General features: G+C 49.4%; 1 protein-coding gene across 1 annotated transcript; it reads left to right on the top strand.

The window, feature by feature from the left end:
• Window positions 1–10,736: 10,736 nt before the first annotated feature.
• PIGS (phosphatidylinositol glycan anchor biosynthesis class S) lies at window positions 10,737–25,087 on the top strand. The gene is made up of 12 exons (XM_044005009.1): window positions 10,737–10,903; window positions 11,938–12,077; window positions 12,153–12,264; window positions 16,306–16,395; window positions 16,648–16,739; window positions 16,912–17,119; window positions 17,350–17,492; window positions 17,584–17,698; window positions 19,628–19,773; window positions 20,210–20,310; window positions 21,144–21,354; window positions 24,673–25,087. The coding sequence occupies exons 1-12, from the start codon at window positions 10,783–10,785 to the stop codon at window positions 24,946–24,948; spliced, it is 1,755 nt and encodes a 584-aa protein (XP_043860944.1). The 5' UTR covers window positions 10,737–10,782; the 3' UTR covers window positions 24,949–25,087.
• Window positions 25,088–25,416: the final 329 nt, after the last annotated feature.

Below are 25,416 nucleotides of genomic sequence, written 5' to 3'. Positions count from 1 at the left end.
GTGGCAGTCTTTTGCTACCAGCAAGGGCTAGTGGGTGTTTGGGTGAGTCTTGCTAAAGCTGAAAATTCTTATGTGCATTAAAAAAAATATAAGCAGTAGAGAATCTTGGTTTCATATATAATCCTTTCCGTTCTTTGTATATGGAAATCACGATATTTGCCAAATTAACAAAAGAAATGGTGCCAACATCTCTAAAGTTTAGAATGAACTCAGAATGAGGAAAGCTATCACTAACAAAAGGGTTTTTTGTTATTTTGTTTTTGTTTGTTGGGTCTGCTCCTTGGTTCTCCTGGGGAAAAGATGAGGATCAAGAGAAGAACTGTAGCTCAGCGTAGGTGGAAAAATGCTAACTGAAGACAGAACTAACTGTCCACTTCTTTATTTTGCTTCGATTTCTCTGACAAGTGAAATAATCTTTGGACTGGCAAGGAGAGAACAAAAACATGGGACCCAAGATGAAATAGGAGATAGTGAGAGTACCCAACCACCCTTGATGATTTCAGCACCAGTCCAGAGGCACTGAAAGACATGGTCGATGGGATTGTTGACTCTCATGGCCAGTGATCTTTGAAATGTTCTGGGAAATGGAAGAGACACCATAACACTGAAGAATGACAAATGTCTTGGTTTTGCAAAATGGAAGACAGTAGGCTCTGCTAACCAATGAGCTTGACTTTGATTTCTGATGGAATCTTGGAATGTAGTTTAAATTTTATATATTTACACACACAAATATATACACATATACACATATATGTATAAGTATTTTTTTTTCAAATTCTTCTTTGGAGCCAAGCTTGGTCATTATAATTCATATTTTTTTCCCTTCTCATTTACATTGTCATTGTATAAATTGTTTTCTTGGTCCTGCTTATTTCTCTCTCTCTCTCTCTCTCTCTCTCTCTCTCTCTTTTATTGCAGGGCAATGAGGGTTAAGTGACTTGCCCAGGATCACACAACTAATAAGTGTCAAGTGTCTGAGCCCACTGAAACTACTGAACAATCATGAAACAATTCACAGCCCCACCAACAGTGTATTATTAGTGTGCTTGTCTTCCTGTGACCCCTTCAACAATGACTATTTACATCTTTGGTTATTTTTACTAATTTTTAGGGATTGAGGGAAAACCCAAGAACTGTTTCAATTTACCTTTCTCTATTAGTTATCTGGAGCAATCTTGTTAGTAGAATGCAATTCTTTTAAGAAGTGTTTTCTTGGGGGCAGCTAGGTGGTGCAGTGGATAGAATACCTGCCTTGAAGTCAGGAGGACCTGAGTTCAAATCTGGCCTCAGACACTTGACACTTACTAGCTGTGTGATCCTGGGCAAGTCACTTAACCCCAATTGTCTCACAAAAAAATAAAACTGTTTTCTTATCCTTTGTTACTAGAAATATTTAATGCAAAGTTTCCTCCCCAACCCCCAACTGAGTTTTCCTTCTTATCTGAGCTGAGTTGGTTTTGTCTGTGCCAAGTTTTTCAAATTCATGTGCTAAAGCCATCTTATCTTTTATGAACTCCTCTATCCCTCGCTGGATTAAGTGTTCTCTTGCTAGCAATAGCTATGAAAGATTCTTCCTCTCATTCATTCTCTTGTAATTTTTTTTTAATGATGCCTTTTCACTGACTGTCCCTGATACTGGAATGTTCTTCCTCCTCTTCTACCTCCTGGCTTCTCTCAAGATTCAGGTCAAATACCACCTAAAGCTAGAGACCTTTCCCAGTGCTAGTTCCTTCCCTCTGCTATTAAATTCCTTTCATTTTTTTTACACTGTATATATTTTGTGTTTACCTGTTGTTGCCACCGTAAAAAATGGTCTTTTGCCTTTTTTTTTGTATGCCCATCACTTAGCACCATGCTTGACACATAATAAAAGCTTAATAAATTCTCGTTAAGTTTGTTCAGCTCACACATCCATTTATTGTTATATGGTGTAAGATGGTGATCTAAACCCGTTTTTGTTGTTGTTGTTGTTGTTAAACTGTTTTCCAAATAATTTATCTTCTCAGTTTTACTAAGCATGGGGTCACTGTGTTATTGTTTAGTTGTTTCTGGTTCTTGCTCTTCCCCTGATCTACATTTCTTCTTTTGAAAAAATCAATACCAAATAGTTTGTCTCTGTGTGTGTATGTGAATATTATTTGATTTTTTCCAATTACATGCAAAGATAGTTTTCAACATTTATTTTTTTTTTTTGCAGGACAATGAGGGTTAAGTGATTTGTCCAGGGTCACACAGCTAGTAAGTGTCAAGTATTTGAGGCCGGATTTGAATTCAGGTCCTCCTGAATCCAGGGCTGGTGCTTTATCTACTGCACCACCTAGCTGACCCCTCAACATTCACTTTTTTTTTTTAATTTTTGCAAGGCAATGGGGATTAAGTGACTTGCCCAGGGTCACACAGCTAGTAAGTGTCAAGTGTCTGAGGCTGGATTTGAACTCAGGTACTCCTGAATCCAGGGCCGGTGCTCTATCCACTGCGCCACCTAGCTGCCCCACAACATTCACTTTTTATAAGATTTTGAGTTCCAAATTTTTCTCCCTTCACTACCCCCAAAAGATGGCAAGCAGTCTGATAAAGAATAGTTTGGAGGATTATTGCTTTATAATGGAATTTAATTTCAGGAAGTATTATTTTCCCTTCATTCCTACTTTTTTTTCTGCCCCAAAATATTTGTTGAGGGTTATAAAAAGATAGGTGTGGGGCAGCTAGGTGGCACAGTAGTTAAAGCACCGGCCCTGGATTCAGGTGGACCTGAGTTCAAATCCGGTCTCAGACATTTGACAATTCCTAGCTGTGTGATCCTGGGCAAGTCACTTGACCCTCACTGCCCTGCAGAAGAAGAAGAAGAAGAAGAAGAAGAAGAAGAAGAAGAAGAAGAAGAAGAAGAAGAAGAAGAAGAAGAAGAAGAAGAAGAAGAAGAAGAAGACAGGTGCATTGGGGCACTATTGATAAATCTGTGAAAAATAATTTGGAAACATATTTCAAAAGCCACTTTGAAATGTGTATATCCCTTGACCCCGGCTACATTTGACTCAGCATACCCTTTGACCTCATGACACCACTGCTATGCCTATATCCCAAAGAGATCAAAGGAGGAGGACAAAGACCCATATGTAGAAAAATATTTGTAGAAGCACTTTTTGCCAAGAACTGAAGACAGGAGTATGTGTCAATTAGGGAATGGATAAACATGTTATAAGACAAAACTGTAGTGGAATATTGTCTCTTATAAGTGATGAGATGGTTTCAGAGAAACCTGGTAAGTATTGTATGAACTGACTTTCTACTTGGTCGCAACTTCTGTAGGAATTTGTTTTGTTTGACTCTATGTATTTGTGGAGGTGACTGGGTGGCCTGGGCTGGAGTTGAGAAGACCTGAGTTCACAAGACATTTACTAGCTGTGCAATCCTGGCCAAGTCATTTAACCCTGTTTGCCTCAGTTTCCTCATCTGTAAAATGAGCTGGAGAAAAAAAAATGGCAAACCACTCCAGGATCTTTGCCAAGAAAACACCAAATGGTGTCATGGAGAGTCACATATAACTACTAAACAACAACATATTTGTTGCAAGGATTTGTCTTTCTTTTTCATGTGGGGAAGGAGGAGGAGAAGGAAGAGAAGGCAGATTCTCCTAATCAAAAAATTTTAATTTAATTTTAAAAGTAAATAAAAATTTTTTTAAGGTAAGCTATATGTATTAGATTCACAGTTTCACATCTCTGTTCTACTTTGAATATGGAAATTTTTATTGTTACATTGAGAATTTTAAAAAATAAAGAATATGGAACCCTTTAAGATTCTAGACCTTTTGTTCCTCCAAATGAATTATTAATGCTTTGTTTAGCTCTGTAAAGTAGGTAGCTAAGTGCAGCAGTGGATAGATCAAGAAGACCTAAGGTCAAATCGAACTTCAGAGACTACTAACTGTGTGACCCTGGGCAAATCACTTTACCTCTACCTTGCTTTCTTCAAATGAAAAATAGGAATAATCATAGCATCTACTCCTCATGGTTGTTGTGAGGATCAAATGAGATCATATTTGTAAAGCACTTAGCACAATGCCTGGTACATAGTGGATTTTTAATAAATATTTCTGTTTCACCCATTCCACCCCTTGATTATTTGATTGATATTAGCACTAAATCTATAAATTAATTAATTTAGGTACCATTAGTATTTTAATTCTACTGGCATGGCTCAACTGTGAGCAATAAATATACCTCAAACTAAATTATTCTTTCTTTCTTTTTTTTTTTTGCAGGGCAATGAGGGTTAAGTGACTTGCCCAGGATCATAGAGCTAGTAAGTGTCACGTGTCTGAGGCTGGATTTGCACTCAGATCCTCCTGAATCCAAAGTCAGTGCTTTATCCACTGTGCCACCTAGCTGCCCCCCCTGGGTTATTTTCTAATAGTATTTTATTTTATTTACCCCCCAATTACATGCCAAGATAGTTTTCAACATTCCTTTTTGTAATATTTTGAGATCCAATTTTTTTCTTCCTCCTTTCCCTCCCCCCTCCTGAAGCTAGCAAACAATCTGATATAGGTTATATATGTACCATAATGTTAAATTTATTTCCACATTAGTCATGTTGTGAGAGAAGAATCAGAACAAAAGGGAAAAACCACAAGAAAGAAGAAACAAAAGCCAACAAAAACAAAAGTGACAATAGCATGCTTCGATCTGCATTCAGATGCCATAGTTCTTTTTCTGGGGTTTCGCCTGGATTATTTCAATAGTTTCATAACTGGTCTACCTGCATCTCCTTTCTCCAATCTATTCATCCCATAAGGTATGAAATTGACATTGTTAAAGCATAGGTCTGAACGGGTCTTTTTTCCATTGAAGAAGCTCCCTATTGCTTCAGTCATGATGAGAACAACTTACATTTAGATAGTATTTTAAGCTTTGAAAACCCCTTTCCTTATGTTATTGTACTTGATCTTCGTAGCAACCTGGTGAGGTAGTTGCTAATGATATTCCCATTATACAGTTGAGGAAACTGAGGCTGACAGTTTGACACAGTGATTTGACCAGAGTGTTAGGTATAATTCAAACTCAGGTCTTTCTGATTAAAGGTCCAGTGTTTTTTGTTTTTTGTTTTTTGTTTTTGTTTTTTAATGTATGAGGTATTTTATTTTTTCCGTTACATGTAAAGATAGTTCTCAACTTTTGTTTATACATGCTTTACAATTTCAGATTTTTCTCCCTCCCTCCCCTCCCTCCCCCCTCCCCTAGACAGCAGGTAATCTGATATAGGTTATATCTATATATCTCTATACATATACATATAGATATATATATACACATAATAACATTAATCCTATTTCTGCATTAATCCTGTTACAAGAGAAAGAATCAGAGCAGTGATGCAAAACCTCAAAATAGAAAAAAAAAACAACAGCACCCAAAACAAAAGAAATAATATGGTTCAATCAGCATCTATACTCCACAGTTCTTTCTTTCTTTTTTTTTCTTGGATTTGGAGATCCTCTTCTATCATGAGTTCCCTGGAACTCTTCTGTACCATTGCATTGGTGAGAAGAATATAGTCCGTCACAGTAGGTCAACACTCAATGTTGATGATACTGTGCACAATGTTCTTCTGGTTCTGCTCATCTCACTCATCATCAGCTCACGTAAGACCCTCCAGGTTTCTCTGAACTCTTCCTGCTCATCATTTCTTACAGCACAATAGTATTCCATTGTATTCATATACCACAACTTGTCCAGCCATTCCCCAATTGATGGGCACCCCCCTCAACTTCCAATTCCTTGCTACCACGTAAAGAGCAGCTATAAATATTTTTGTACATGTGGGTCCCTTTCCCCCTTCCATGATTTCTTTGGGCAAAAGACCTAAAAGTGGTATTGCTGGGTCAAAGGGTATGCACAGCTTTATCGCCCTTTGGGCATAATTCCAAATTGCTCTCCAGAATGGTTGGATCAGCTCACAGCTCCACCAACAATGCATTAGTGTTCCAATTTTCCCACAGCCTCTCCAACATTTATTATCTTCCTTTTTTGTCATTTTAGCCAATCTGATAGGTGTCAGGTGGTACCTCAGAGTTGTTTTAATTTGCATCTCTCTAATCATTAGAGATTTAGAGCATTTTTTCATATGGGAATAGATAGCTTTGGTTTCTTCATCAGAAAACTGCCTGTTCATATCCTTTGAAAGGTCCAGTGTTTTATCCATTAAAATACACACTTCACAGGGGGCAGTTAGGTGGCACAGTGGATAGAGCACCGGCCCTGGAGTCAGGAGTACCTTAGTTCAAATCTAGCCTAGACACTTAACATTTACTAGCTGTGTGACCCTGGGCAAGTTATTTAACCCCAATTGCCTCACTAAAAAAAAAATACACACCACTTTGGCACTGAAAGTCCTTTATGATCTGGCAGCTGTCTATTTTTCCAGGTTGCTACACATTCCTTCTCTTCTCCAATCTATGCTCTGGCTACACTGGCTTGCCTGTTATCTCCTCTACATCATCTGGAATGTCCATGGAACCTCCACGTTTTTGCAGAGATTGCTCCCCATGTCTATAAATGCCATCCCTCTTGTTCCCTTCAAGAATCCTGTCTTGGTTGCTCCAGTGGTTTGCTAGCCACGATCCCTCATCATGTGGGTCAATTTGTATCTTTCCTGTATCTAAACTTTTTACATATATCTCTCTAATGTGTGTACATGTTGTTTCCCTGGGAGCATATAAGTTCTTTAATCAGAGACTGTTTCCTTTCATTTTTTGTATCCCCACTGCCTAGTAGCTGATTGGAATTTAGTAAGTGCTCAATAAATGCTTGTTGATTGATTGGGAATGCGGTCGGAATTATTGTTATTTTGGGGGGGGGTGGGGCAATGAGGGTTAAGTGACTTGCCCAGGGTCACACAGCTAGGAAGTGTCAAGTGTCTAAGGTCAGATTTGAACTCAAGTCCTTCTGAATCCAGGGCTGGTGCTTTACCTGCTGTGCCACCTAGCTGCTCCTGGAATTATTTTTCAAGTATGGATTGGACGTGGTGTTTACTGAGGTCACTTCTAAGTCTGAAATTCTGAGATCTAAGTAGATGGCAAGGAAGGAGAGGAAATAAGTCAGAAGCCGTTAAGTTTAACCCCCTTATTTTACAGATGAGGAAACTGACACATAGAGAGGCTAAGACATTTGCTGAGGTTCACACACCTAGTAAAATGTCTGAGTCAGGATTTGAATGCAGATCTTCTTGGCTTCAACACTTAGTCCCCACTCCCTGAGATGGTAAGCAATTTGGTATAGGTTATACATGTTCAATCATGCAAAAACATTTCTATATCAGTCATGTGAAAGAAAACACAGACCAAAAGCACACATGCATGTGCACACACACATGCACGTGCACACACACATGCACATACATATACAAAAAAGTGAAAAATATTATACTTCTACCGGTATTCAGTTCTTTCTCTGGAGGCGGATAGCATTTTTCATCATGAGTCCTTTGAAATTGTCTGGATCGGGGCAGCTAGATGGCGCAGTGGATAGAGCACTTGCCCTGGAGTCAGGAGTACCTGAGTTCAAATCCGGCCTCAGACATTTAACACTTACTAGCTGTGTGACCCTGGGCAAGTCACTTAACCCCAATTGCCTCACTAAAAAAAAAAAAAAAGAAATTGTCTGGATCAAGGGATTGCTGGAAGAGCTAAGTCATTCACAGTTGATCATTGTACAGTATTGCTGTTACTTGATACAATGTTCTCCTAGTTCTGTTCACTTCACTTGGCATTTGTTCATGTAAGTCTTTCCAGGTTTTTCTGAAAGCATTCTGCTTGTCATTTCTTAGAGCACAATAGTATTCCATTACATTCATGTAAAACAATTTATTCAGTCATTCCCCAATTGATGGGCATCCCCATAACGTTCAATTCTTTGCCACCACAAAAAGAGCTGCTATAAATAATTTTGCACATACAGTCCTCTCCTCCCCTTTTATCTCTCTGGGATGCAGACCTGGTAGTGATATTGTTGGATCAAAAGGTATGTACAGTTTTATAGCCCTTTGGATATAGTTTCAAATTACTCTGCAGAATGGTTGGATCATTTCACAACTCCAACAATACATTAGGGTTCCCATTTTCCCACAGCCCCTTCAACATTTATCATTTTCCTTTTCTCTCATATTAGCCAATCTAATAGGCACGAGGTGGTACCTCAGAGTTGAATAACTAACATTTATGTAGCACTTTGAGATTTGCAGAATACTTTGTAAATATCACATTTGACCCACACAACAATCCTGTAAGGTATGTATTATTATCCTCATTTTATAGATGAAGCAGCTGAGGTAGAGATGTTAAGTCACTTGCACAGAGTCACACAGTTTCTGAGGCAGAATTGAAACTCAGGTCTTTCTTAACTCTCTAAGGCAATTCCTCAGTCCAATAGGACATGGTATGAAGTGGCTACAAAGAAATTGGGGTGGGGCATGGGGAGGGTTAGGGTGAGTTTGGAGGGAAGGGTTGGGATGTGTGATTTCATCTATTGGTTTTTTTTTTTTCTTGGTGAGGCAATTGGGGTTAAGTGACTTGCCCAGGGTCACACAGCTAGTAAGTGTTAAGTGTCTGAGGCCCGATTTGAACTCAGGTACTCCTGAATCCAGGGCCAGTGCTCTATCCATTGTGCCACCTAGCTGCCCCATTTCATCTATTGTGATAAAATAATGGGATTTGGCAGATGCCCAAAGGCCCCACCTGGTGATAGATTTAGAACTGATTGAGTTGGGTGAGACTGACTGAGAACCCATTTAAGATTGATTAAATCGAGACCATACCTGGCCTGCCCTGAGTGGAGTGTTGTTCTCAGAGGCTGTGGACTAAGACATCCCTCAACCAATCAGCTTGAAGGATCTCCTATTCCCAGGGACGGAGACAGGAAATAGGAAGGGAGGCTGGTTTGCTGGCTCTGGCCTCTTTCCTTCCAGGTGTTGGTGGCTGAGGTAAGAAGGAGTCGATTCTGAACTCTAGGGTAGATAGGCTTTGGCTATTTTTCTGAACTCCATGTGTTCTATCTTTATTAACTTCTAATATACTTTAATAAATGCTTAAGGCCCAAACACTGTTGCTGAAGTTTCTAATTTATAAGTAAATCCTAGCTAGTCCCCCCCCCCACACACACACACACTGGAGGGGGGGGAGGGGCAGGTAAGGTTACACACACATTAGATTTTATTCGTCACACTATGTATGGAACTCCTGGTGAGTGTACACTCTCTCCATCTATGCAGATCAGTGAAACTTACTGGCTGAGAAAGTTGCCGGTGAGTTGGAAAGTTAACTTTCCCAAGTTCTTGAATCATGTGTCAAAGGTTGGACTTGAATGCAGTTCTTTCTAACTTTGAGGCAGGTTTTGTTCCCTGAAATCTTAGGCCCTGTTAACAATTAGGGGTATTGTCCAGGTGAGAGATGGTATACCTAGAGGCAGATCATTAGATAGACATTATCCAAGATAGAGAGGAAATGATGTTGGTCATACATCTCTGGTGTACTTGTTTCAGTCCTAAGCCCCACGTTTAAGGACACTATTGATAAATTGACCAGAAGGCAATCAAAAAGGTGAAGTCCATGACATATAAGGATTAGTTGAAGGAACTGTCAGTGTTTTAGCCCAGAGAAGACTCAGGGAAGACAATAATATCTGTCTTTATAAGTATTTGAAGGAGACAAAGTGCTTCCTGGCCCTGGAAAGAGGCAGAATTGAGAAGCCACCATTATGTGTTAGAAAAGTGGGGCAGGGTGGCTAGGTGGCACAGTGGATAACATTGGCCCTGGATTCAGGAGTACCTGAGTTCAAATCCGGCCTCAGACACTTGACACTTACTAGCTGTGTGACCCTGGGCAAGTCACTTAACCCCCATTGCCCCGCAAAAAAAAAAAAAGAAAAAAGAAAAGTGGGGCAGCTCGGTAGCCCTTTGGATAGAACAATGGCCCTGGACCTGCATTCAAATCTGTCCTCAGACATTTGACTTAAACCCCGATTGCCTCACCAAAAAAAGGTACTAGACTTTGTAGTTCAGTCAAAGCCCACCACAGACACACCCTAGATGTTTTTATCCCTGGTTAGTCATTTAATTCCTCTTGGCCTCAGTTTTCTTATCTGTAAAATGAGTGGGTTAGACAGGACCTCCAAGGTTCCTTGTAGCTCTAAATTTATGATCCTAAGAACTGGAAGTAACGGATGGAAAATGCAAAAGAGGTAAATTGAGGCTTGATGTCAGGGAGAACTTTCTAGCCATGAAAGCTGTCTAACAGTGCCATAGGCTGCCTGGGGAATGGTCCCTTAGACTGCCCTGAGGGCAGGGTCTGTTTCTGCTTTTCTTTGTAATAGACGCTTCTTGATTTCATTCAATAGCACCAGTCACGGAGGTCTGTAATTCGAAGCTTCTGTACAATCCTCTCAAGATGACGTCAGTGCCACCGCCCCGAGCCTCCTTCACGCCCTCTAGGGCGTCTTACGTCAGGGTCTAGATCAGGAGCCGCTAGAGCAGGTGCATTCAGCCCGATGCCGCATTTCCTTCGCTCGCGCTCTCCAAGCTCTTTAGTCCCTCGCCGCGGCCTGTAGTGAAGGGCCCCCTGTGCTCAGTAGGCGGGCCCGGGCGAGTTGCTAGGGAATACCGCCCCAGGATTGGCCGCGATTGAACATTGGCTCCGCCCCGTCCGGGCGGAGCGGCAAGCTGAGCTCTGATTGGAGGATGTGAACGTAGCCCCGCCCTGACTCGGCCAGCGCTCTGCGGCAAGGAAGGATGGCGGAAGGGAGGATGGCTGAAGGTAGGATGCCGGAGCGAGCTCGATTAGAACGCCCTCGGGTGGACCGAGGAGACCGAGAACGGAACCAGGCGCTGGCAGCGCTGACCTTGGACCCAGGTGTGGAGGGACGGTCCCGGGGCGGGGGTTGGGGGAGCCGAGAAAGGCGGGGGTCTACGCGGAGGGGGAGAAACTGAGGCGGTGGGGGAGGGGAGAGGCTCTTGCTCTCACCCGGGCTGCGTGGGGCTGGGGGGAGGGGGCGTGTGTCAGCGCGGTCGTGTGCGTGGGTGTATGTGCACGCGCACGTGGTGTGAGCTTTTGTGCATCGCGCGTGGTTGTGTCTGGGCAGGCGTTGGTGTGCTTGTGTGCACGCGCTCTTGGGTGTATGTGCTCACGCGTGTTTGTGCTTATGTACATCCCGTGTGGGCGTGGCGTGTTTGCGTGCTTGTGTGCACGCGCTCTTGGGTGTGTGTGTGCATGTGTGTTGTGTGTGGAGCCTGGAGGATCCCCTTAGAACGTGTGCACACGCATGCATGCATGTGTGCGTGTGTGCGCTCGAGAGACCCATTTGCAGCATAAGAGAAATGCACGGACTGTTACATAGGGTTGCCATGGAAACCAGATATCTTAAAATACAGTTATCAAAATAATAAGGAAAAGAAGTTGAGACCCCCGTTAGGAGCCCCTGGACTTTTGGCTCTCTTCAGAGTGTGTGTATATGTGCGCACACATGCATGTGCATGCATCACCACAGGCTCCCCATAGTTTGAGACTCATTCTCAGCAGGAGGGTTTTAAATGTGCAAAATGGGATTACCATGGAAACCGTATTGAAGTGCAGTTATCAGAGTAGAAAGAAGGATAAAAAAATTAAGACCTTAATTAAGAGCCCCTGGCCTGGAGGTTCCCTTCTGTGGGGGTGGGGTGGGGGATTTGATTCCCCCCTTACTGTGTGAAGAGGGGGAAGATGGATTGGAAAGTGTGGGTGGTCTCGGAGTGGGCAGGGTGGGTAACTTCCAGATGCCAGAGGTGGGGACTGTCTCTCCAGTGCCCAGCACATGGTGAGCATTGACTGACTGTTAGGATGGTGAGGCTAGTGGGCTTCCCTTTCCCATGTTTTATGGCTGACTCTCCTTGTCTCACCTCGTACCCCAGAGAAGATCCGGGGCAAACATGCTGCCCTCTGCTTTGCCACCATGGCCGTCATGCTGGGGCTGCCCCTGTGGTGGAAGACGACAGAGACATACCGGGCCACCCTGCCCTATTCCCAGATCAGCCAGCTGGACTCCTTGCTGGTGAGGCCTTTGGAAGCTTGTGGGTTTATGGCCTGGCGCCCTGCTGGGAGGCCCTAATCTCCTCTCTCCTTTTAGCTCCGGCTCAGAGTTCCGGTCTCAGTGGTGTTTGTCCAGGGTTCCCTGCCCATAGTAGATCAGCAAAAGCTGCCCTTCACCGTTGTCAATGAGCGAGATGTCCCACTTAAATGTGAGTCTCTTCCACCCCTGTCTCCCTGCCCTGTGACTCCGCCTCCCTGCCTCCCTCTACCTCCTAGGTAGCATGGGGATACCCTGACAGACTTTTGGGGCTTTGGGAAGCAGTTGGGCAGGGCACAAAGCCTTGGAGCCTGAGTGTCCTGTAAAGCTGATTTTGTTATGACTATGATAAGGGTAATAGGTGCTTTTTTTCCCCTTTCTTTTCTTTTTTTTTGGTGATGCAATGAGGGTTAAGTGACTTGCCCAGGGTCACACAGCTAGTAAATGTCAAGTGTCTGAGGTCAGATTTGAACTCAGGTCCTCCTGAATCCAGGGCCAGTGCTTTATCCACTGCGCCACCTAGCTGCCCCAATAGGTGCTTTTAAAAGCACCACTAATTAATTTATAGTCTCATTTTATCCAACCCCCTCCTCCCCCCGCCCTGTATTTCTTTGGATGTTAAATTTTTTTTTTTAAAGTGAGGCAATTGGGGTTAAGTGACTTGCCCAGGGTCACACAGCTAGTAAGTGTTAAGTGTCTGAGGCCGGATTTGAACTCAGGTACTTCTGACTCCAGGGCCAGTGCTCTATCCACTGCGCCACCTAGCTGCCCCTGGATGTTAAATTTTTGATTTTAAAAACAGGTCATCAAAAGCCTAGAGACAGATTTTTCTCAGCATCCGTGGGGCAGAAGGAGTTTACCTCTTGTTAGTCATGACATTAGCTGACATTTCTACTGTGTTTATAATTTACAAAATGAGAGCGTACATGATCTTACCTGATCCTCCCAGCCTGTGAGCTGGGTACTACAAGTATTGTTATTCCTATTTTACATTTAAGGAAACTGAGGCTCAGTGATGAAGTGACTTGCGCAGGGTCACACAGTTGTAAGTACTGGGAAGTCAGACTCAATTTCCTGTCTTCCTGACTCCATGTCTCGCTCTCTGTTCTCTCTGCCTGTTCTTCCTCTTGGCCTTATTAAGCACGGCAGTTGTCTGTGCTGCAGGCAGTGCTCTCTAAGATTGCTGCCCTCCGCATTGATCTCTGCTTGGCTCTGGCCATGTCACTGCCCAGCTCAGAGGTCTTCCGTGGCTCCCTGGTGTCTCTAGATAAAGTATGACAAGATCCTGGCATTTCACGTCCCACCTACATTCCCAGTCCTGTTCTGTGGTGCTTCTCTTTACCCATCCGCACTTTAGTCAGATTGGCCCATCGGCTGTGCTCTATCCTGCCTTCTTTCTTCTAAGGCTCAGCTCGGCCTCTGTCTCCCACAGCGTTAACAAGCACTTCCTGTGTGCTCCACAGGGTACACAGCCCACTCCTGATTCTTCCTGGCCCCGGCTGCTGGCACCTCCTCACTACATGTGATTTTCTCATGAGATCCTCCTCATGCACATGTTGTCTGCCTGTAGGACAGTTCACTTTTGCCTTCGTAGCCCTATCCTGGTGCTTGGCACATAGTCAGTGCTTCCTAAATGCTTGTAGCTTCTTCGAGGTCAGGGACTGTTTGTATGGCCAGCACTTAGGGTGATGCCTTGTCTTTAGAAGGCCTTTGGTCAATGATTGCTAAATTTTTTGGGGGGGGTGGGGGGGGCAATGGGGGTTAAGTGACTTGCCCAGGGTCACACAGCTAGGAAGTGTCAAATGTCTGAGGCCGGATTTGAACTCAGGTCCTCCTGAATCCAGGGCCGGTGCTTTATCCACTGGGACACCTAGCCACTCCCATGATTGTTATATTAAATTGGAGAGGGGGCGGCTAGGTGTCGCAGTGGATAAAGCACCGGCCCTGGATTCAGGAGGACCTGAGTTCAAATCCGGCATCAGACATTTGACACTTCCTAGCTGTGTGACCCTGGGCAAGTCACCCCCCCCCCCCAAATTAAATTGGAGACATGGCCAGAGAGTCCTGGGAGGCCTCAGGAGCAGAACCAGCACCCAGCCCCAAAGGCAGAGTATTCAGGAGTGCCCACTGCTGGTTGGCATGCTTGCTGTTCAGAGGTGCCTGGGTGGGAGTGGGAACAGGAAAGCCGGGCTCAAAGCTCAGCCAAGTACTTTGAGAACAGGAGTGGTCTAGAAATTCGGGGGGACATGATTGTACCCCAGTCCTTCTCCCGCGTGGAGAGTTGATGTTGGTCAGGCATGTTAAGGTTTGTAAAGCACTTCACACTACTTGACCCCCTTGATTTTCACAGAGGTGGAGGGGGGTTGGCACCATATTGGCACTGAAGCCATTCTCCTCATGGTCTGAAATGTTATTTGCCCAACGTAAAGAACAGTGTATTTAGTCTCTGGCTGTTGGGCAGGCCAGAAGGCTGACAGAAAGGCACCTGTTGGGTATTTTGTACGTTCTTCCCAAATAGAGCTTCTACAGTAGCCCAGGTCCCTTGACCCTTGAACTGGGTTGGGATATCAGGACCAAACAAGGATGATGGGGGTAGCCTGAGAGTTAGTGAGGAAAGAGAGAAGCTCAGATGAATGACAGATGCTGTCTTGGTGATCTGTTCAGTGAATTATCTCCATCCTCTTCATCTCCTTGTGGTGCCAGACCAAGCGGGAGAAGCCCCCAGCAAGGAGGGAATGTCCTTGCCACGAGCTAGGCATGCTCACCCTCGAGGCTCAGGGTTGGTAGTGGGAGCAGGGGCCCAGGGTCATCAGCTCACCACAGAGAGCTGAAAGGGACCAGAGAGAGACACAGAGAGAGACAGAGAGAGACAGAGAAGAGAAGAGAGATGGATGCAGTGACTGGCCTGAGGTCACCCAGCGTGTTGGTGGTAGAACCCGGTCCTCTGGTTCTAAGTCCAGTTTCCTGCTGTATCCTCTGAGAGACTCAGATAAATCTGTTCGGCTGCATGATGTTCTCCAGTCGTGCACTAGAGGGTCTTTTTCCCCGAAAGCTAGGCTGAAGTTCCACGGGGACTTCTTGAATGTATCTCAGTGTGGTCAGCCTCCCCATCTCCCTCCCATCTTTGGTCACTCTGTAGGTATTCAGCGTATGCTGAGTTTAGTTGACTTCATACCGGATGCCCCTTTGTTACACTGTTAGGCTTAGACTGATATGGGGATGAATTTGTCCTTGAGTACCCACTGAGAGACTGCAGAGGGAGGGACAACGGAGAGCAGGATGATAGGTAGGGATGGGCAGGATGGAATTGGCCCGAGATTCCAAATTTCATTTATTCATCTGAACGCCCAGAGTGGACAAGGTTCTGACCTAGGCTGGTTGTTACTGCCCCACCTGTGCCAAACTTGGACATGTCACTGAGAGCTACCTCTGGCCTCCACGGGCCCTTTTCTTTCAAGGGAAGGCTAAGGGGACTAGGCCTTCCTCCTCATTTAACCCTTCTTTGGAAGGTAGCCCTCTACCTTTACAGCCACCCCCAGGAATAATGCTAGTCGAGGGTGAGAAGGGGAACACTGGCTGGACTGGTTTGGACCCTAGTAGGGGAAGCTTTCTGTTTGAGTAGCTCCTCATTCCACCTTCCCCCAGCCCCACTGAGGTACGGGGGGTTTGCAAGATGGTGGCCTGCCCCAGTCCCATGCTGCCTCTTCCCCTGGGCGGGCCGGAGTGCTAGGCAGAGGACCATAGAGAGTGGAGGTGGACATGGGATCTGAGCCTCCCATGACCCGTGTCAAGAAGAGCAGCCAAGTGTTCCTGCTGAGCCCATCTCTGTGCTGGGGGAGGAGGGGAGAAAAAAGCCCCAGGGTGGGACAGGGGTAGGGGGATGTGTACCATGTGAAGCTTTTGCTCTAGTTGGACAGATAAGGTAGGACACACAAGTACGTCTGTGATAAGCACCCTCAGAATAGGGAAGGGACGGAGGGAGCATGGCAGGGAGGAGACACTTCTGTGGTGGAGGGGGCAGGGAATGGAGTCGGGTCCTGCCTGCCTTAGGGAGAACACTGTGAAGGGCAGGTCCAAGTTGGGGCAGGGCATTCCAAGTCAGAGGGACATCGTGAACAGCACTGGGGAGCCGGGGAAGCGCAGGCACGTTGGAGACGAGCGAGTAGGGGGCCGATGGCCAAGGCCCCCAAGCCCACCCTTCCTTTCCCCTCAGGCAAGATGAAGCTCAAATGCCGCTTCCAGGAGGCCTATCGCATGGCAGGCTCCTACGAGGAGAAGGCCTTGAAAAAGGCCACTGTTCAAGGTATGAGGAGGGGACCCCAGGGGCCCGAGCCTCTCTTCACCTGCCTTCCTTTCCATCGGCCTCTGTGGAGAAGGGTGGGGAGGGGGTGTCCCCTGTGGGCTCGAGGGCAGCAGCTTTCCCAAGGCTCTCCATGAGGGCCACTGGGCCCTGACCTGGAGGAAGCCCCTCGGTCTGGGGGTGTCGCAGTGCTTCCTGGAGGGGAGGGGGCAGGGGTGTCAGGCCTGCTGCCCACCTGGCTGCTCTTTTCCTCAGAGGCCGAGGCTGCGTTACCTCCACCAAAGGAGGATTCATTGGGCTCACTCAACATATTTGTGATCCCTGAGAAATCCTCACTGTTCTCCAAGGTAAAGAGCCATGGAGCTTTGCCGCTTGCTCTTGGGGACGTCTCTCACAGGGGTCATCTCCATTACTGCCATCTCATGCAGGCGGGGGTGGGGGGGAGTGGGGGGGTGGGGTGATGACCCTTGTCCCGAGGTGCTGCGTGCTGCCACACCATGGACGTCTCTCCCCCTGCAGGACAAGATGAGCTACATTGGGCCCAAGAGGACCGCGTTCGTTCGGGGCGCCCAGGGTCGGCAGGCCTTGACGGTGATCGGCCAGAGGGTGCTGCAGGTAGCTCAGGCCATGTCACTGACCGATGAGGTCCTCGCCGCTGCCCTGGGTGACCGCCTACCAGAGGACAAAGTGAGCTTGGACAAGAGGCGGCCCCTCAAGTCTAGCCTGGGTAGGTGACCGAGTGTGATTGCACTTGGGCTTTCCCTCCTTCCCATGCTGTCTGATGAGGCAGGTCAGAGGGTCCTGGCCTTGTGCCCGGGGGGTGGGATGGGAAGGGATGCAGACACCGTGGGGCAGGGCCCCTCCTGATTAGGGAAGGGGTCTCTTCTTCCTTCCGGAGAAGTCTCCTTTCCCCCAGTCCAGGCCTTCCTGAGCTCCCTGACTCCTCTTCCTCTGCAGGCTATGAGATCACCTTCAGTTTACTGAACCCTGACCCCAAGTCCCACGAAGTCCACTGGGACATAGAGGGGGCAGTGGAGAATTACGTGCAGCCTTTCCTGTCCCTTCTCAGTGCTGTTGGCAACTTCTCCATGGACTCTCAGGTGAGGGGCGCTGGGGGAGGGGGTGCCGGCTGAGGCCTCGGGAGATGTTGGAGATCCTTGTGAAGCAGCTTGCCCACTCTGCCTCCCCCAGATCCTGTACTACGCCATGCTGGGTGTGACGCCTCGCTTTGACCCGGCCACTTCGAGCTACACCCTGGCTGCTCACAGCCTCCCTCACGTCATCAACCCTGTGGAGGCCCGTTTGGGTAAAGAAATTCTCCGTGGGTCTGGGGGTGATGGGGAAGGAGGAGGACCGCAAGCATGTGTGTGTGTGTGTGTGGGGGGGGTGGTAACAGGGAAGGGGAGGGGGTTATAGGATGATTACAAAGGCGTGTGTGTGTGTGTGTGTGTGTGTGTGTGTGCGCGCGCGCTCTCGAACCATGTGCATGCTCGCACATGCTTAGTGACAGCAAAAGGGGATTGAGTGGTGATGCCAGTGGGGCGGGGTGAGGGTCATATCTCCCTGCTAGGCCTGACGTAGGAAGGAGGTCGTATTTTCAGGGTGTCCCTCTCATTAATCACCCATGGATCTGCTGCATATAGACTCTTGTAGATGTCCCCATCCCCACTATACAGAAATGAAAATGTCCTCAGAGAAGTAACATTTGTCAGGGGAGACGCCACGTACGCGAATGAGTCAGTACAAAATAGGCATCAGGTGATCTTGTTGGGAAAGCAGCAGCCGTGGGGGAGGGGGTATGGAAGTGGGGGATCAGGCAGTGATTCTTCCTTGTGGGAGGAGGTATGCGAGCTGTGCTTTGGGGAAAACGGGGGATTCTTAGAGGGAAAGGGCCTGGATTCCTGGCATGGGACACGGCATGTGCAAAAGTGTGGTGAAGGGAGATAGAATATTGTGTGTGACAGAGCACGGAGGCTGGCTCAGCCAAACTGGAACATGTGAAGGTACTAGAAAGGTAGGTTTGAGCTGGGCTGTGAAGGGCTTTAAAGGCCAGACGGGGCAGTTTGTGTTTTACCCTAGAGGCAGTAGGTAGTCACTGCAGTTTATTGAGTGACCATGCTTTAGGGGGCTGTGTGGAGGATGATTGGAATGGAGGGAGGGGCTTGATGTAAGGAGGCTGATAGGGTCAGATGAGAGAATCCAACTGGGATATGTGAGAGATGGCCGAAGTAGAAACAATACAGTCTGGTTGGTGGTTGGTTGTCAGGGCTGAGGGAGAGATGAGGAGTTGAGGATGGCTGAGCTTGTGGAGCTGGGGGCCGTAGTGGTGGGGACAGAAGTAGAAGATGCAGAGGACAGGTGAGCCTGGGGGGTCATGGGGGCTTCTGTTCTGGTCTGCAAGGTCCAGGGGGCAGGTAGTGCTGTCAGCTTGGACCTCAGGGAGGCTGGAGGGAAGACTCGGGTGTCATCTGCACAAAGATGATGCAGGGAGTGCCTAGGAAGCCCCCAAAGTCACCGTCCCCCACAGTTCAGGTGCTTTGTCAAAAGCAGAACTCGTGGGCCAGACTAGAGAGCAGGATCTGGAGCCACTAAGAGAACACAGGCAGGAGGCATGGGAAGGGGGCCCCCAGGCCAGGAGCAAACGGAGGCCCCGAGCCCCCAAAGCAAGCAGCCCTCGGGGAGGTGAGGGGGACTTCCTCGGTACAGGTGCTCCCTTGGAGACACCGATCACACCTCTCATGCCTTAGTGGGGGCTTGGAGAGGTGATCGTGGCAGAAAGTTGGGCAGAGAGGAACCTGGGCCAGGTGACCGCTAAGCAGTATGGGCAGAGTTCTAACATCGTGCCCCCAGGAGTCCACGAGGCTTCTAGTTGTCATTCCCTGACCAGGAAAGTGCCTGATTGATAAACGTGTATGTTGAGGTGTTTGTGACTTGCAGGCGTATCAGAAGAGGTTAGTGGGAAAGGAAGGAATCTTGAGTGATGGGATGGGGGTGCCGGGGGCCGGGGGCCGGGTGCGGGGTTGTTGCCGCTCCCTGCTGACTGAGGGAGGCCCCATTCGGCCCCAGCTTGGACAGGCCCAGGGAAGCTTCAGCTTCATCCTGGCAGAGTGTGTGGGGGAGGTGAGATGCCAGGAGCTGTTTGAACAGGGTAGAAAGGTGGGTTTGGGCACCAGGGCGCGAGGCCTGACTTCAGAGCAGACTCAGAGCGGGTTTCGGTGTCCTCTTTGTCACCCAGGGTCCAGAGCTGCCTCCCTCTACCCGGTGATCAATTTCCTCCTGTATGTGCCTGAGCGTGCCCACTCCCCACTATATATCCAGGACAAGGATGGAGCCCGGGTGGCCACCAACGCCTTCCATAGCCCCCGGTGGGGCGGCATCATGGTAATGATCTCTTCCTTACCCTTGGGCCTCCTGTCTGGGCTGGGCCGTGGGGAATCCCGGAGGGCAGGGTCCGTGAGCCCTGTCACACTGGAAGCTTCCCGAGCACGGGGCTGTCACCTGCTGCTGCTTTTGTCAAAGGCTTATCGCTGTCTTTTTGGTCTTCCATCCCTGTCGTTTCGGCATCTGTCCCTTCCCCGGAGGGAGCCTTCTCTGGTAACAAAGATGGGCCTTAGAGCAAATCCAGGGGTGCGGTCAGCTGTATGTGATGGCCCAGGCGCCGTCCTGCACCTGCAGTCACTGCCCCAGCCTCCCCATGGGCCTCCCCAGCCCAGGGAGGCTGCTGCCTTTCCCCATCCCTTCTCGGGACCAGGGTTGGTCACTGTCATCATGCGCAGGGCTCTGCCCGCGCACACTGACTGTGACTTCCTCCCTGCAGGTGTACAATGTGGACCCCGGTGCCTACAATACCACCAAGTACCCTGTGAAGGTCAACGTGGACATGCTACCAGTGATGGAGGTGTTCCTGTCCCAGATGCGGTGAGGGCCCGGGGGGTGGAAGAGACGGGAGTCTGCTCTTAGAGTCACCCTTTGGGGACCGTCCCATCCCCAGACCCCCCAAGGGCACAGGGTGAGGGGCAGGATCAGTGTCAGGAGGCAATATCTGGAATCTTACCAGGAGGGTCTGAAGAAGAGCTTCCTTTTCCCTGGAGGAGCAGCGCTAACCGAGAAGTCCGGGCCAGCTTCCAGAGGGGCTGGGGCTGAGGATGGCTCCGGGATGTCATTGGTGTATGTGGCTGCTGGCGAGGACCAGCCTCCGCTAGGGAAGGTCAGGGGCGGCATCGGAAGACTTAGAGCATTTCCTCAGGCGCGGAAGGTTTAGCAGCATGTCCAGGGTCACATCCGAACCCCACAGAGGCCACGGCTTCCTGCCTGGCCCCATATCCCGCTTCCTTGATATTTCAGAAAGTCTACCTGGATTGTTGGTGCTTTAGCCAGCAGACTGAGCATCCACAATAGGCATTCTAGGCTGACCACTGTGGGGAGAAGGGGGACAGGAGATGCGTTAGACCACATAAAGTCTATTGAGATAAGTCAGGACAGAGCTAGCACAGGGAAGACGGGGCCGTGTGCCCAGAGGAGGGTCTGCAGGCCTGGGGGAGGGAGGGGATGGGGCAGTGCATCAGGTAATGTTTCACATAGGATGTGGCATTGGAGGTATTTGGGCACGTCCGTAATCTTGTGGCAGCCCCTGAATCTGCCCTTAAGGTTTCATCAGAGGTCGGAGCCTGCACGGACCAGGGCCCGGCTCTCTGGGTGATTTGCTCTTCACCACCACCCGGCCCCACCTGATCCCTCTCCCTGTTCTTTAGGTTGCTCTTTGGCATCCCCCACCCTGAGATGCCAGCCAACTTTCTTCTGGGAAGCCCTCCGAGTGAAGGGCTGCGGTCCTGGGAAGTGGACAGGCTGCTCTGGGCCCGCACCGTGGAGAACTTGGTTACGGTCATCACCACCCTGACCTCTCTCGCTGAGCTGCTCGACAAGATTGGCAATATCGTTATCAAGGATGATGTGGCCTCCGAGGTGTGTGTGGTGTAGGGCAGGCTTTCGTGCCATCTCCGTCCAGCCCCACCTTTCAGGCGCCGTGCTGCTTAGTGAGGATATGAGGCCAGAAAAGGAGCAGGCTGAATGAGCGTATAATAAGGATTCTGAGAGGCCTAGATGAGCAAGGAGCACAGGCCGCGCCTGGGGACATGGTTTGTGCAGGGGCTTTGGGTTGGCTGGCGTGTGGAGCACTTTGTGGAGCATCATGGAAATTAGGCTGAAAGGCAGTAGAGGACGTCAGGCACCACGCTGAGGAACTGGTGTTTTATCATAGCACTCATAGGGAGCCACAGCAGGTTGTTGAGTAGGGGAGCATCCTCAGTCTAGAGCTGGAACTGACCTCAGGCCATCGAGTACAATTCCCACATTTGACAGAGGAGGAAACTCAGGCCCAGGCAGGGGACGTGACCTACCCGAGATTATGCCCGTAGCAGATGTCGACTCTAGAGCTAGCGCACAGTCATACTGTCCAGATGAGCCCTCCCTTATAACAAAGACAGATAAGCAAAGATGACCTACCGGGCCTGTGCGCCCTCCCTCTCCACCACTTCAGCCCTGGTCAGGGCAGGCAGCGGTCCTGCTGACTTCCCTCTCCAGCAGTGGGTGTGAGTCTCACCCTGTTTCTCTGAGTTCTTCATGCTCTTCGTCCATTGGCACAGTGGAGTGTGGGCGAGACCTGGGCTCCAGGCTGACCTCTTGACACAGAGCAGCTCTGGGACCCTGGGCAAGGGACTGCACCTCTCTCAGCCTCAGCTTCCTTATCTCTAAAGTGGAAGTTAGCGGCTGGTCATAGCCTTGTGGGACCAGAGGTTGTGGGGATGCGGGTAAACCCCGTCACTGTAGAAACGTCAGCTGCTGCTGCTGTCCCCCTCTTCCCCTTCCTCACAGGGCAGTACCTTCCATCCCATTCACCGGCCACATTTGCTAGGCCCCCACGGCCTTTGCAGGTTTTACTACCAGAGTCTTAGCAGGTCTCTTGGCTGGTGCCATCTGTCTCTGGCCTCCTCGGGGCCTCTGCCCAAGGGCCGGAACAGCTCAGTGCAGGTTTTCCTTGTCCTCGTCCCAAAATGGAGGAAGGGTATTGGCAGATCTGAAGCTGCAGGTGCCAGTGACGAAGCGGGGACGGTGTCCAGCAGAGGGTGATGGGGGAGAGCCTGAAGGTGTAGGGCGGCCCCTGGGAGGATGGGTGGGAGAAGGTGAAGGAAGCAGAATCTGCCGGGCAAAGTCGGGGTTTGGAGTTGGTGAACAGGACGGTAGCACCTAGGACGAGTCAGGGGGGACCTCCTGGAGAGGATCAGGGTGAGAGCTGGAGCTGGGAGTCATTGCGTAGTGATGACCCTCTGAGGAGACCCCCACGCAGGAAGAGGGTTCAGGGCCAAGCCTGAAAAGATGCCCGTGATTGGCGTGTGAGAGCCGGCCGAGGGCCTGGCGGAGGTTCAGACAGGAGAAGCACCCGGAGCGAGCTGCGTCACAGGCGCTAAAGAAAGGGAGAGATGGTCTTCAGGAGAGGGAGAGTGGCCCAAAGGTTCAGAGGCCGAGGAGGAGGAAGGGCTGAAACGGAAAGACCGAGTGGTCAGGGCTTGTTGTGACCTTGGTGAGAACAGTTAAGGAAGGGGGTGCATTGAAAGGGAAGGGAGTCATGTCATCCGAGGGGAGGACAGGGCCTAGTGAAGCTCTTTTTTGTGAGTGCCGCCCCCCCCCCCTTTCATCAGCCCCAGGGGAGGAGCCAGTAGAAAGGCGGAGGGAGGAGATGGGTCGCAGGTGCACACGGAGCCTTGCAAAGGGAGGGGCCAGCTCTTCACAGATGAGTCAGAGGAGAGAATGGAAAAATGTGGAGTGGTTTTCAGGTGTGTAGTAGAAGAGGCGGTGCCCACAGAGCCCCTGCTGAGGACGTAGACTAACTCATTTTACTCTGATAACCCTGGGAGGTGGGTGCTATTTCACCCCCATTTTAGAGACCTCAAAACTGAGGCAGTTGGGGGTGAAGTGATCCGCCCAGGGCCACACAGTTAACACAGGTGTGTGAGGTCCAGCACTCTGTGCACAATGGTGCCACCTAGTGGTCATAGGGGAGAGGAGGGAGCGCAGGAGGGAGGAAAGGGAAAGTGTGGACCAGCTTTGGTGGGGGGAGGGAGAATCAGAGTATCATCATTCACAGGGAGGCCCAGGTGAGACGAAGAACACACACCCAGGTGCCTTCCCCAACGTTCAGCAATAGCAACAGCATTGGGGCAGGGAAGGCTGATGGACATGGGTGTGGCTGTGCAGCAGCAGGGCTTCAGGGGTTCCCAGCTGACCTGGCATCCCTAGGGAGAGGCTTTGGAGAGAGACGTCCAAGCAGAGGGCATGCATTAGGAGAACAGGGATTAATGAAGGAATTGAAGATGAAGGGGACACGGAGGAGGGTTGAAGGAGAAGGGTGTGGGATGATGGGAAATTGCCATCAGGAATTGGAGTTGGAGTGGGCACCATTCTGGGAGTCTGAGCACCACGGATGAGGGCGTTGTGGCCCCTTTGCCATCTCCCACGCACTATCAGGTGCGTCTCTTAAGATTGTCCTGCACCCTCTTCTCGGGTGTCTCTCATCTTTCCCTGGTGTTGAGAGAACATCAGCGTGTATATTGAAGTCCCCAAGTATATGTGCGGGCCTCAGGGTGGGGATGATCACTGTGAACCAGGATTGAATCCCTTGAGAAAGGCGGATGTCTTACAGCTACAAGAATTTGGTCCAAGTGATTTAGAAGGATTGGGTGAATGTCAGAGGATGATGATGGTGGAGGGAGGTTCTGGAAATAGCCATGAGAAATAGGGAATAAGTGGAATCTTAGCAGCCTCTGTCTCTGTCTCTCCATCTCTTCCCCCTCTCCCCTCTCTCTGAATGGGGTTTCTGTGAGTGTCACAATAGGTGGCCCGGCGGTTTCCTGGCAGGGTGGAGGGAGGATCTGGGCTGAGGTTGGTACAGATGAGAGTCCAGGAAAGTGGCAGCATGGGGAGAGACTCTTGACTTAGCCGATGGCATCTGACTCAAGGGCTCGGGGAGCCCGAGGAGGAAGTCTGCCGGCTCTAGGCTGGGGAAGGACCCACTGAATTGGAACCTCCAACCTCCCAGGTCCTGCGATGACTGCCTGGCATCTGCATTTTGCCATGGAGGGTGTTGGCGGCTCCCCAGAGCCCTGGCCATACCTGGAGGGGCTCGGAGTAGCTCACAGAGCACCCTTTGCATGGGTTAGGTGAGGGGGGAAGGCACCAGGGCACCCTGTCTTAGCCCCCGAAGCTGACCGGTGTCCTTCTGCCCAGGTATACCGTGCACTGGATGCTATCCAGGAGGTAGTGGTGGAGCTGGCTTCTGGAAACCTGGAGTCGGCTTTCCACATCAGCCGGGAGGCTGTGACAGCCTCAGAGAAGGCCTTCTTTGACCCCTCCCTCCTTCACCTCCTCTACTTTCCTGATGACCAGAAGTTTGCCATCTACATCCCCCTCTTCCTGCCCATGGCGGTGCCCATTTTTCTCTCCATGATCAAGATTATCGTGGAGAACCAAAAAGCCAGGAAGGATATTGAGAAGGTGGACTGAGTGTGCAGAGCAGGGGAATGGGGGGCACCTGATGGAAGCTGGGCTGGGGGGAGGGAAAGGTCCTTGCTCCTGGGCATAGCCTGGTCCCATTCTTCCCTCGCCCTGCAGATCCTTTTGGATAGAGGCCAGGCCTTCAGGGGGGTGGGGGGTGGGGGGGTTGGGGTGGGCTCTCTAAGAAGTCCTCTGCCCTGGGGCCTCAGATTTAGTTTCCTCAGAAGGGATCAACCCAGTTCCTGGGGTGGGGGGGGTGCGGGGGTGGGGTGGGGGGGGGGAGAAGGGAAAGAAAGGGAGGAAACTGAAAAGGAAATAAAAGTCTGGAGGTCATCTGGCCCTCACACTTTGTGCTTTATTCACACTTTGGTTTAAACTGTCAACTCTAAGCTGAGACTCTTGGGGTACAAAATGGTGGCCTGCTCCCACTGGGGAATTGGTTCGTGTGCCTCTGCAGACTTGGCCAGAGAAGTCCCT

The sequence above is a fragment of the Dromiciops gliroides genome, chromosome 4, assembly GCF_019393635.1.
Source record: "Dromiciops gliroides isolate mDroGli1 chromosome 4, mDroGli1.pri, whole genome shotgun sequence".
NCBI classification, from domain to species: Eukaryota; Metazoa; Chordata; class Mammalia; order Microbiotheria; family Microbiotheriidae; genus Dromiciops; species Dromiciops gliroides.
This window is presented reverse-complemented; position numbering and strand designations above follow the sequence as displayed.